The sequence below is a fragment of the Cryptomeria japonica genome, chromosome 3 (genome assembly GCF_030272615.1).
Source record: "Cryptomeria japonica chromosome 3, Sugi_1.0, whole genome shotgun sequence".
NCBI lineage: Eukaryota > Viridiplantae > Streptophyta > Pinopsida > Cupressales > Cupressaceae > Cryptomeria > Cryptomeria japonica.
Window position 1 is genome coordinate 976,643,527 of NC_081407.1, and position 12,443 is coordinate 976,655,969.

Below are 12,443 nucleotides of genomic sequence, written 5' to 3' on the forward strand. Positions count from 1 at the left end.
CCACGGTTAAGGATTAAAAAGGAAGTAAGAATTGGGATTTAAGTATAGTAACTGTCAAATGTATCATGAATCCTAATTGTTCCCTAGTTTTAATAAACTGATTTTAAGCATAATAATGTACAGTGATGTATGTTAATCATTGGGAAACAGGCAGCCTCCTAGTAGGGGACATTACAATCGATTGCATCATCACACATGAAATACAACAGCTAAGAAAAGTGTTACATGAAAAACCTACAAAATGAATGTATACAACATATTTGGGAGGAAAATAATCTAAAAAATTTAGTACTCCTACATTACAAATAATACCAGAATTCACTCTTGCCATTTGAGCTTAATCGATCCTAAAAGCATGACTCTTGGTCGTCCACTCTCCTACAGAAAACTCACTCTAGACCATATGTGATAACATACACCATACACCATAACTAACATATCAATGAAACATAATGTCAAATAGTAACTAACAATTCCTTAAAGAACCAATTCTGCTGCTTTATTGCAAAACAAAGTTGAAGTGGAAGAGCATCCTCATTACCAATCAATCTGTGGAGAAGCACAATGATATCCAGAATGCCATCGGTGAAATGTGATTTGTGGAGGATTTTTGGCCTTCCCTTTCTTAGGAACTACCAACCAACGCCTTGAATGGTGTTGCGACATGCACTTTTCTTCTCAACGAAATTCTAGCATGTTACCCTAGTGTCTATTTGGACAAACCTCCCTTTGAGGCAACCGGGAAAATGCACTAAGAGATTCCCCATCCAATTTAGCTATCACCCAATCATCTGCCATCTTCCTTCTCTAGTTTGAGGGTCATAGTGATTTATGCACTCCGAAACCAGGTCTATGCATTGCACGACCATGAGGAATCCCACTCCTTGTAGGAGCCCACTCTTCACCAGTTACTACATTATTGGAGACCTATCTTTATTACCCATTATTTTCCTAAAGTCTTAAAAGTTTACATGCCCTAACTTCATATCTCCAATTTCAAGTAGCATGCTTTCCAAACCCGACAGATGCTTATATCCAAGATATTTGTACTTCATTTTTGCAAAGACCAGTTTATAAAGGAAGCAAATCAAATTTTTCAACACAAAGTCAAGCAAATCTAGGGGAATTTTGATTTTGGCAAGAAATCCTGTGGTGAACAAGTTTTTATGAACCGGCATTGTAAAACTAAATCACCCTTCTCTATGAACTACAAGGACAGAAGGCAATTATGTGCCTCTGAATTTTGGAGAGCTTTTTGTTTTATACTACTTTTGAAATCCTTTGTGCACAACAATCAAGATGCACTCTACAATTTGCTCTTGCACTTTTTCATCTACTCCCAACAATCACTTGTTAAAGAATCTTCCCCTTTGCCTTGCATCTTTATATTAATCTACATTCAATGTCTTCGTGTTTCGTGAGGACATTTATGGCATCTATTAATGTTGGTGTGTGTGACGTCCCGCCATATTAAAAGCTCTATTAACATTGGTGTGTGTGAAGTCCCGCCATATTAATAGCTCTTATTTTGAAATGAATTCTGTATCCACTTGTGCGTTGGAGATTTGAGAGGTTCTCAAAATCTTATCAGCTTCTAACAATGGTTTTGAAACTAGGTTAAGGGGCTGATAGAGGAGACTCGCCTTTACCACACTTCTTTGTAATCTTCAAAATGTCTCTTATTTCTTTGATACATTGCTCATGAAGTCTCCCTGGAACATTTTCCTTCCTTTTTCCAACATCCTTAAGCTTCAATATTATTTTTGAAACTTTAGGAACTCTTCATGATGCTTAATTTTCAGAGGTTCTGAATAGTACTTTGAGTTCTGACAAGGTTGCCTTGTCAAGGACTGCAAAGATTCTTAAACCATAATAATTTTTCAACATCATTTCTAAGAGTTTTTTATCACATTTGAATAGAATTAGGAGATTTCATCAGATTTTGACATAAACTTTAGGACTTGGGCAAGACATCAACAAATATTTTCTTTCAAAAACAACGAGATTGTGATGGTACAATCAAACTCCAACAAGGTTGTCATAACCTCTTTGAGAGCCTACACAAGTTTTGAATCTTAAAAAGCTCGCCAATGACTCAATACTTAAAACAATTTTTCGAAAGAAAACACACAACTAAGGATTGGAAATGATTGAAAGGAGAAAGATAAATGGCAAAAACAAACTCAAGGCAACAAACAATCGATAACTATTGCCTTCCAGCTAAATAAGCATTAGTGATTCAACAACCCTAAAGAGAGATGGCGATGATATTGTAATGTCATAAGGAAAGAAAGAACCTTCATTAAATACAAGATGTTGGGATGGCTGGTAATGCATCAAGATTTAGTTGTCACAATACAAGGCGGGTATTGTGAATGTTTTCTACAGTGTGTCAAAAAGAGCAGAGAATTTAACCATATCTTTCTTAAGTGCTCAAAATCTAGAGGATTTTGGGCATGGATACAACTGAATGCAACCTCCTTTAAAATGCCCGTCTCTTGGAATGAACCTATTCCTAGAATTCCTGGATGATCAAGGACAGCTGCCAGAGATTCTGGCATACAATAAGGTTTGCACCAACCATTCCCCTTCATAGGACAAGATGCAACGCTACTTTCCAGACAAATACCTATCTACCCAACAGGGGAAGTTGCAAATTTTTAGATAAAATTTAGCTTCAATTATGCAAGTTAAGTTTGAGTAGTTTTAGGAACATACAAATTATTTGCTCATGCAGGCACAGGCACAGGCACAAGAGCTGTCTTTTCTTGCCTACATAGAGAAAGACTTCTCTAGTAACACAGATGCTCAACTTAAGTAAATCATTTATTCTCTAGAGTAATATCAGATGTATTTTGTAAAAAATAAAAATACTAAAATATGCAAGAAAATTCTAAGTTATGTTATGAAGCTCGAAGGGAACCCTTAGTTTGTTATACAATAGTCACACCTTTAAGCAAATCAAAGGAAGTATAATCATTGCAAAGGAACACTGTATAGCATTTCAGAACCACAAGTCATATATACTGTATACCATTCAGGCATATTAAAATAGCCACATCCACTCACTTGTATTCAATATCCAAGAGCTATGGTAGAATCAAATAAATAATAGCTAACATGTTCAAGCTTCAAAGCCTCTCCTCTTGCTGTCTCTTGTATGAAAAGGTTCTAAGCATAAATGCAAGAAATACCAAAACAACAATCTGCATGTGATAAAATCATAAACACTAACCTCCCAAGAAAGAGCATGAGGTCGACGGTGCTCAACCTTTGCACTGACAGTTGTTGCATTTGACAAAGTTTGGGAAGCAAAAGAGGATTCTCTTGCTTTATCAAATCCATCAACTCTAGTTTTTAGTTCTCTGAAGTCAGACTGTGCTTCTTCAAGCACAAGAACTGCCTCTTTCATCTGTTCCACGTCACATTCTAATTCACATAAAAGATAAAGTTCATCAACAGCTCTATTCAGGTTTTCAAAAAGAAAACACCAAAGCCGCTGTCTAAACCTCTCTTTGCTCTCTCCTGTTTCTCCTTTCTCAAATGCATTTATCAACAAGTTTTCTGCAATGCTTCTGTCCTCGTTAAACTTCTCCCTATCTACCTGAGAATCTGCACTTATGATCTCTGCTGGGGCTCTCAATTGCATTGTATCTTTTGTAGTATTGGTGTCCTCTGCTGTACTTATATTTTCAAATTTGGGTGAATTTTCCCTACCTTCATAACCATCTATATTATCTATTGGAGAGACAGATTCCTGAATTTCTTCACTTGCAGCAGATACTTTGTTTGGAATCGTTATTTCCAAAGAATAACAACAATCATCCTTGGAACCAGAATTGGGATCTTGACTAGATGCCAGTTCAGTTTCATCTGAAATTGATAATGGTTTGCTTCGACATTCATCAACTTTTGCAGATTCATTTTGGATGGAGCTGTCCCCCTGTACCTTACAAAACTCTTCAATCTCAGTAGACTTTTCATTGAGTTGTTTAACAGAAACTTCAGATTTTCCAGGTATATCCATGGAACTTTCCATTAACATGTCACTCTCTGAATTAACCGATGCCATTTTGGAATTGCCACAAGACGCATCACTAAATACAGCTTCTTCCATCTCTTCTGCAATTCTTGAAGTTTCCCGGCCAGAGGAGTCATTTTTCTTGCTAATAACATGGGCAGCACTTACAACTAAGGGCCTTTTATCTTCCACCATATAAAGACCATCCAGATTTTGATGCTTATTTAGTTCAGTGCCCATCACTGTGGAGTCAGTTCCTTTCAGCTCATCTTCTTCAAGATTCCCCCACTTAATTTTGGGAACCTGTGCAATTGGAGAAACTACCTCAAGGTTAACAATATTAGAAGTGTCTCTTACACAATTCTCCTGAACATGCTTTCTTATAGTTGCCCTGTCTTTCAATTCAACATTCTCCAGATAATCACCAATTGCCTGAACAGAAGGCTTAATTTCACCAAATTGAAGCGAATGCTCAACTATTTTCTTGACCGTTTCCTCTTCGAGGACTTGCGAATTATGAACTTGTACTCTGATATCCGATTCCTTGTTTTCAAGCATTGTCTTTTTGTTAAGTTCATTTCTCTCATCATTTTCATTTTTTTGTGGGTTCCTTGAACTTGAAGATTTATTAGAGGAAATTTGCCTTCCTTGCCCAGATATTGAAGTGTGATTCTGTGAAAATCCCACTTGTCCTTTCCTCAACAACTCAGGGCGCGCTATGCCAGAGCCAATACTCTGGGCAATGGAGAGTTTGGTATTTGATCTGTGCTTCTGCAAAATCAATAAAACAGAATAAGAGGACTTTTTTGAATGTTTGTGCTGTGATGTGGATAGGAAAACATATATCCATCTAAAGCTATGAAAATAAATAACAATCTGCAATAATAGAGATAAAACAAACTAAAACTCAAATGCAATAGAAAACCATGAGTTACATCAAATTAACCCTCAGAGCATGGCGAAGAATTAGCAACTAAATTTGAAATAAACAGATACCAAATAAGAAAGCAGACATATTGATTTGAATTTCAACCTTCTTGACTTCAAGCCACCCAGAGCCAATGTCATCTCCATCTCTGCCATTTTTCTCCATGTTGTGCATATGTAGCGTCCTTCCTTCATTCCTCTACAATACATCAAATCTCTTCAAATACCTAGCAATGCAACTTAGATAATGAGAAGAAATCCTTTCAGAAGATGAATGGTCTATAAATCCTAAACAAGTCCTGCACAGGTCAAACAGTATGAGAATATTTATTTTACTTTTTATTTATACTATGTGCCTCCATATATTTATCCAATAAATAGAGAAATATAGCTGCCATAAAAAATGTGAATAGCAAAAAGGGCCATTTATCAAAACACAAACCAAAAGAGGAGAGGGAGAGAGGGAGGTTTAGCCAGGAATATTAGTTAACATATAAATTTCTATCAAGAAAAATTAAAATCTTAGAATTCCTTGAAAACAAATCTCATAGAAGACTCAAAATGCTGGAATCAAAAACTTTACACAGTTGTGTCCCGATACATGATATGAAGTTTCCCTGTGAAAATCTCAAATATTTGGTTACTAACCTAAGTTACCAATTTGGCTTCAGGGTTGGAATCAGGTACACTGGTAAAGCAAAAATGTTCGGGGTTGGGTATGTCCATACAGAAAACATATACATATTTAACCTATAAACAGGAATTTAGTTTAGATAACAAATAACAAACAAATAATAAACAAAGCGACCATAAAAAAATTTATAAGATGGTTTCTACCTTGATACTAAAGATGTGACCCCCTTTCCATGGACCCCACTAAGAGCAACATTTGATGTTGCACTCAGGTAGCAACATCTAGGATAAACTCTAGAACCATGAAAGCAGAAAAAATTAATGCCAGGATACGAATGTAGTGAACACACAAGGTTTAATAAGTAAAATGTGTTATTTTTTATAACATGAAGCCAGTTATTGTTGCTTTTTACAGAGAAATGCAGCAGGTAAAACTTCAAGACTTACTGTGAAAGGACAACCGACAAACCATAAAAGCCCCCAACAGTTGTACAAATCCCCAAAAGTAGAAAAAAAGAAAAGGGGGAAAGAGTAGCATATGAACTTAAAACAGCAGCAGCACCAGAAAAAATAACACCACCACCATTTTTAAGAACAAACTAATTAGCCATCATTGTACAGAGATGTAAGTAAAAGAAAAGTCTCGAGAAATAATGGCCTTGATACCATATTACGCTCAGCTCCCTAACCATTACAGTGCTACTTGTATAAGTTCCCCACCATGAACATGTATTATTTATTCTCTGTGAAAAGTGATGACAAAATCAAAAATTGCAATGTGAAGAAAAAGCAAAACCAAAATAAACTAAAAAAAGCCATGGTTTGCAGAGAGTTTGATCTGGGGTAAGAATTTGGACCCAGTTTCTCCTGGGATGCAGCCAACCAAATCTGAGGCCCCAAGTCCTTGCGTGCACCCACAGCAAACCAGACCACAAACTTGGACTGAGAACAAACTTGACCCAGAGACGGGCTTTTCTTAGCAAACTACTAAATTAGCTATTAAACAATTTCAAAAATACCTAATCCATAAAGCACTATAACTGTCAGTTCAGTCTACCACATGAGTATCTCTGACAAATGGCTGCAAGTAGACAGACATACAGGAGAAAACAATAGTAGAACAACATATCCCTATGTATGATAAAAAGGAAAAAATACATGCAGCTTCATTTTTTATATATATAAAGGATGCACTGGTATGCAATTGCAGGTATGCAGAACTCAGTGCTAAATTTCAAACCATAGGCCTGCACGGTGTCAGGACACAGAGTCTACAGGGTGCTTAACCCCAAAAACTTGGGTATGCCTTAAAGTCTGGACTGAAAAACCAAACTTGAAACTTAAAAGTTAAAACATAATATTATCATGAAACATGGTACAATGAAATCAAATATATATTTTTTTCATTGCCTTCTTCCAAGAGTTAGTTCTCTCAAGTACATTGTGCTTTTCATAATGTGAAATTTAGGAGAAATACAGCACATACACCTCAAGTGCCGATTTGAGTGCATTTTGCACCTGCAATTAGTATGAGTTCCAATGTGTCTCCAGTGTGACCCAATTTCAGTTGGATATGTGCATCCCAACAACATTGTATATATTCACACACATGAAGGCAAATGAATTTTTTTAGGTCAATACCAAGAAAGACAACAATCTGCCTTATGAAACCTACCTTGTAGAAGGCACACGGGGATTGGTTTTCTATCAACTTTATTATATCTATCGTTTGAACCTCTTTGGGTTTTGATCCTTGAACAAAAATATATATTCTTCTTCCTACAATGGCTCTGCTAAAAAGTTCTAGCAATTGGAAAAACACCAATTGTGTTTATCACAAGCACACCATACATTCCACAAACCATAACCTAAAAATTCAGAAGTTTAGATATCAAATCCGAACACCCTGAATTCTCTATTAATTCTCATGGCCAATGACAAAATTGCAAACCATTGTGAAGTTTTATTAACTCATAACTGCCAAATCAAGGATGAAATGGTGGATATGATACTTGATAATGGCAGCCAAAACTTAATGAACCTAATTTCACAAAAAATGGTAAAAGGTCTTTGTTGGTGTTAGCGTTTTCATCTATACCTTTCAATGCAAAACAAAATGAAACAGATGTGCAATAGAACCTGTTAGCACACCAAATTCCATGTCTCATTTTGTGCTTCCTTATGCAATCTGATCTTTGCCTTTGCTTGCCCATTGTTGATAATCAATCTAAGAAAATATACATGGGTTTTATTGTTTAGGGGGTGCTTGTGGTTCTTGCAGTTTTCCCCTTTAAGTCCTTGGTCAAGTACCCAAATTGAAAATTTCCAAGTCTTACAGTTGTTTCTCGGCCAAATGTTGCCTTCATCTTGTTAAGAAGCCTAATGGGTGCTAGTGCTTTGTTAGGGGTAAAAATGTATGTTAGTACAACTAATAATTATAAGTGTGTTATGTGTACGAATAATAATAGTTTTATCGCACCAGGAGAGTGGAGGATGTTGATGGACCTGGTTAAAAGCCGCCTGACAGGGGCCAGTCGGGCTTCATATATCGCCATATGGATGATTGGGTTAATGAACGGGGACAGATGCGGGAAAGTGTACAACTGGGGGCAACTCCTCGCAGAACGCATCCACGACTTCCTGAGATTAGAATACAAAGCATTCTACATGTGCCATCATGCCATCAGTCTCTTCCTAGATGCAGTATGCCTACAGGTACTGCCAGAGGGTTGGGGGACGTTCGAACCTCACGGACGGGTGGAACCAAATAAACCCACTATGTACTACTACATTCAACTGGACACCCTTGGCGACACAGTGCAGCCCACACGGAAGAGGAGGAAGCTAGACACATCTGTGGAAGTGGAAGAGGGTAGCAGTACTAAAGGGTCCGAGGAAGCGGAAGAAACAGAAGAACAGGAAAATGGGGATGAAGGGTTCCATCTGTCGGAACACACCACCATAGAGGAAGAGGAGGAAACAGAATCATGCCAGCAAGAAGAAGATGAAGAAGAGGAGCAACAAGGGGGATTGCGGGCACAATGGAAGACCACGAGGGTAAAGTTTACGCCCTCAAAATTAGCCTCGGCACACCTGGTACCTCAGGAGGCACTTGCAGTCGCCAGCCCCAAAGGGGACGTACGACCTGTGGGGGTACTATTCCAGAAGATTGGCGAAGGGAAGCCACCGGCACAACGACAAGTATCGTTGCCACAGATCAGTTTAGCCATACTGGCAGCAGAAACTGGTACGACGAAAGTAGGAACTGGTACGATGGCAGCAGAGACCAGCACAGCGGCAACAGGAACGAGTACGGCGGGAACTGGTACGAGGGCAGCAAAGACTGGTACGGCATCAGCTAACTTAGAGGCAGCCCTGGGTACCATGACAGATGAGGATATAGACGCATCGTTGGACGGGTGGCTAGGACAGTTCGCACTTGCCCCACACCTGCCCCCCTCCCCCGCACCACATAACATGGCTATCAGGCCTGACGTGACTCCAGATAGCGAGGTCATGATCCCAGATGAGGAGAGACCCATTGATCAGACACAGCAGGGAAAGGACGGGCAAAGCAGTGGCCTGGAGGGGACTTTCACTGGACTCCATATCACACTACCTAATCCGAGTGACCCAGCAGGCTCACTCAGACGATTCCTGACGGAGCTGCAAGGACTCTCGGATGTTGCACACGACATGGCTCAACTGACTGGACAGATGGAGGTTGGTAATTCAGTCGATGCTACACAGCTGTGTCATTTTATGGCACAGGGGTGCAAAGATGAGTTCACGCAGCACCTCGAGCAGCAGGGATGGCCGGATAATAGTACACCTGAGATGATTCAGAACTGAACCCACAGGCGCGTGATAGGAGGCTCAAGTACTGTTGTGACGTATTCACACATCACCCCATTGCAAATGGGGACCCCTGCTTTTTGCTTTCTAGGGTTTGTTTTCTAGGTCTTTTAGGGTTTTGTCTGTTAGCCTTTAGCTTTCGAGTGTCGCCAGGGGGATCACCTGGATAGCAGGTTCCGCTTGAGTTAGGTCAAGTTGGTGAGTGATGAAGTCTGGAATGTCCTGATCCTAAAATTTGGCTAAGTCTGGAATGTCCTGATCCTGAAATTTGGCTAAGTCTGGAATGTCTTGATCCTAAAATTTGGCTAAGTCTGGAATGTCCTGATCCTGAAATTTGGCTAAGTCTGCAATGCCCTGATCCTGAAATTTGGCTAAGTCTGCAATGCCCTGATCCTGAAATTTGACTAAGTCTGGAAAACTGAAGAATCCTCCAAAAACTAGATTTTGCAATATAACTCCTGGAGGTCTGAAACCACTCTCAAACATCCTGAAAGTATATATGGAATATAACTTAAAAATGTTATATTCCATAAAATTATCCTGACGGAGAGTCTAAAAATGTCAAATTTCGCTCCTAACCCTTCCAGAGGGTCCAAAGCGAATTTCGCTCCTGACCCTTCCAAAGGGTCTAGAGCGGAATTCTCCATAAGACATTTTAGTTTGACCCAAACTTAGAACCAACTCGTTCCCAGGCATCTTTGAGGGCAAAACACTTGTTTGGATGGAAAAATGTGAAAATGAAGTCAAGATTTTGGCCAAGATTAGGAATTTCACTCCTGACCCTTCCAAAGGGTCCAGAGCGAAAATCCTTCTACACCTCAATTTATCACTTATCAAGACCAAGTTCCTAGTTTCCAAGGCCCGTGTGGAGGTGTTTTTGAATGTTCTTGCCTTGAGAGGGAGTTGGATAATTTCAAAGATCAAGATTTTGCTTAAAAAGTGATTTTCGCTCCTGACCCTTCCAGAGGGTCCAAAGCGAAAATCAACCTAGGACTCATTTCTTGCCTTATTTGACCAAATTTTGATTTGCAAGGCATTTTGAAGGGAAAAGCAGACATGTTTGGACTTTGGAAATGTTTGAAAACCTTGAAAAAATGATGGATTCTAGCCTGGAAGAAGAATTTCGCTCCTGACCCTTCCAAAGGGTCCAGAGCGAAATTCATCATAAACTTCATTTGCCACCTTGTTTGAGCTTGAAACCTTGTTCCTAACTTGGAAAATCGTCTAACTTTGCCTTGTGAAGTGGTTTGAAACTTGAGCACTGAGCAATTTGGCCTGGAATGGTGAAATTCGCTCCTAACCCTTCCAGAGGGTCCAAGGCGAAAATTCTAAAACCTATCTTTTCTTCCAAAGTTTGGGCAAAGCTAAACTTAAGCATGGATTTGAGGAGACTTTTGAATTGCCTTGAAGTGAAATTGGATTGTTAAAAATGAAAATTTTGAAGCCAAGAAAGAATTTCGCACCTGACCCTTCCAGAGGGTCCAAGGCGAAATTTCCAAATCCCCTATTTTGCCTTGCAAGAACAAGCCAAACTTGGGTGGAGTGAATGAGGAAGAACATTGCCTAGCTATGAGTGAATAATTCAACAAAAGCTGATGAAGGAGTAAGCCTAAAATGAAAAATCGCTCCTGACCCTTCTAGAGGGTCCAAGGCGAAATTCACATTTTCACCTAATTCCCTCATGAAAAATGATATAAATTCGAAATGCAAGACTTTGAGTAGGTCAAGGCACACATGAACTCACCTTCCAGGAGATTTTGGAGTCAAGGAATGAGGTATTCAAGACCTAATTTGAAAAATCGCTCCTGACCCTTCCAAAGGGTCCAGGGCGAAATCATCAGGAAACGTCATTAAGTCTCAATCAAAACCTAATATTCCCAAATTTTCACTAAATTTGCCAAATTCAAGACATTTGGGAAGCTAAATCAAGTTCGCATGAATTAAGGCCTTTATAATTTAATTAACTAATTTCCAAGCCTTAAAACAAATTAAAAAAACCCACCTTTGAAGCCTTGGAATCAATTTTAAAACTTAAAAAATCAAGGTGAGCACTCAAAATTCATTTCTTTGCTTTTACAAGCAAGTCGGCCTCCTTCTAAAAGCGCATTTTATTTTATTTTTGTTTATTTGCTAGGTCGGCCTCATGGTTGATTAGGGTGAGCGCCCTATATAAGAGAGGAGTGTTGTAGCATTTTCAAATCATTCATTCATTATTCCTCTCATGCGAATTTCAAGAGCAGATTCGAGGAGCAAATTCTGGCAGATTGGAGCGAATTTCTTGCTAAGATTGGAGGCTAATTTCCAAAAATTGTTGAGTGGTTGGAGGCTAGTGGAAGGCGAAAAGGCTAATTGAGGCATATTTCATCCAAAAGACGGCCAGAAATTCAATCTTTTTCCAGCAAATTTTGAGCTTCTTTCTTCCATTTTTTCAAGGTTCATAGTTAGACATTCAAGGAGGAGGTATGAAGAATCATTTTTTTTAAAGTTCTTATTCAAGACTTATTGTGATTTCATAGCAATTTTGTAAAGTCTAAGTCTTGAAAATCCAATTTCCATTCATAATTAATTTGAAAATGTATAATTCTTGATTTATCATGTCTTTTTCAAATTAATATCTTAAGTTATACCCTTGAAAGGTCTTAAATTTCATGCTTTAAGGTATGATGCTCAAAGACTAATTTTAAGTTTTTATGTAGGTTTCAAATAACCACCCAAAGCCGGAGGATCTATTACTTAGCAGACTCTCAACGAAGAAGATCGGGCAAGGACAAGGGCAACCTCCTCTCGTCGAGCATCGACAAGGACGGCCTTCTTCGGTCAAGCATCATCAGGAATAACCTCATCCAATCCAACATTCCAAGGCAAGGTACATCATCATCCTGCACATCAAAGACAAAAGAAGTCAGAGCAAGGGTTCGTTGAAGAAGCAAAAAGTTTCAGATGAATTAATTAAAGCTAGCTTCTCAGCATCATCGAATTGGATATTTGCCAAGTTGCAAGTATCAGA

The 12,443-nt window shown here is 38.7% G+C and overlaps 1 protein-coding gene across 5 annotated transcripts in view; it reads right to left on the reverse strand.

Moving 5' to 3' along the window:
- LOC131076214 (uncharacterized) overlaps positions 1-12,443 on the reverse strand; it is a 139,978-nt gene that overhangs the window by 103,678 nt on the left and 23,857 nt on the right. For all 5 annotated transcript variants that reach the window (XM_058013287.2, XM_058013283.2, XM_058013284.2 and 2 more), the window contains 2 exons: positions 5,055-5,175; positions 3,236-4,792 (listed from right to left, as the gene is read on the reverse strand). In XM_058013287.2, the coding sequence (XP_057869270.1) occupies positions 3,236-4,792; positions 5,055-5,123 (1,626 nt within the window). In that variant the 5' untranslated portion in view covers positions 5,124-5,175. The remainder of the gene's footprint in view (positions 1-3,235; positions 4,793-5,054; positions 5,176-12,443) is intronic.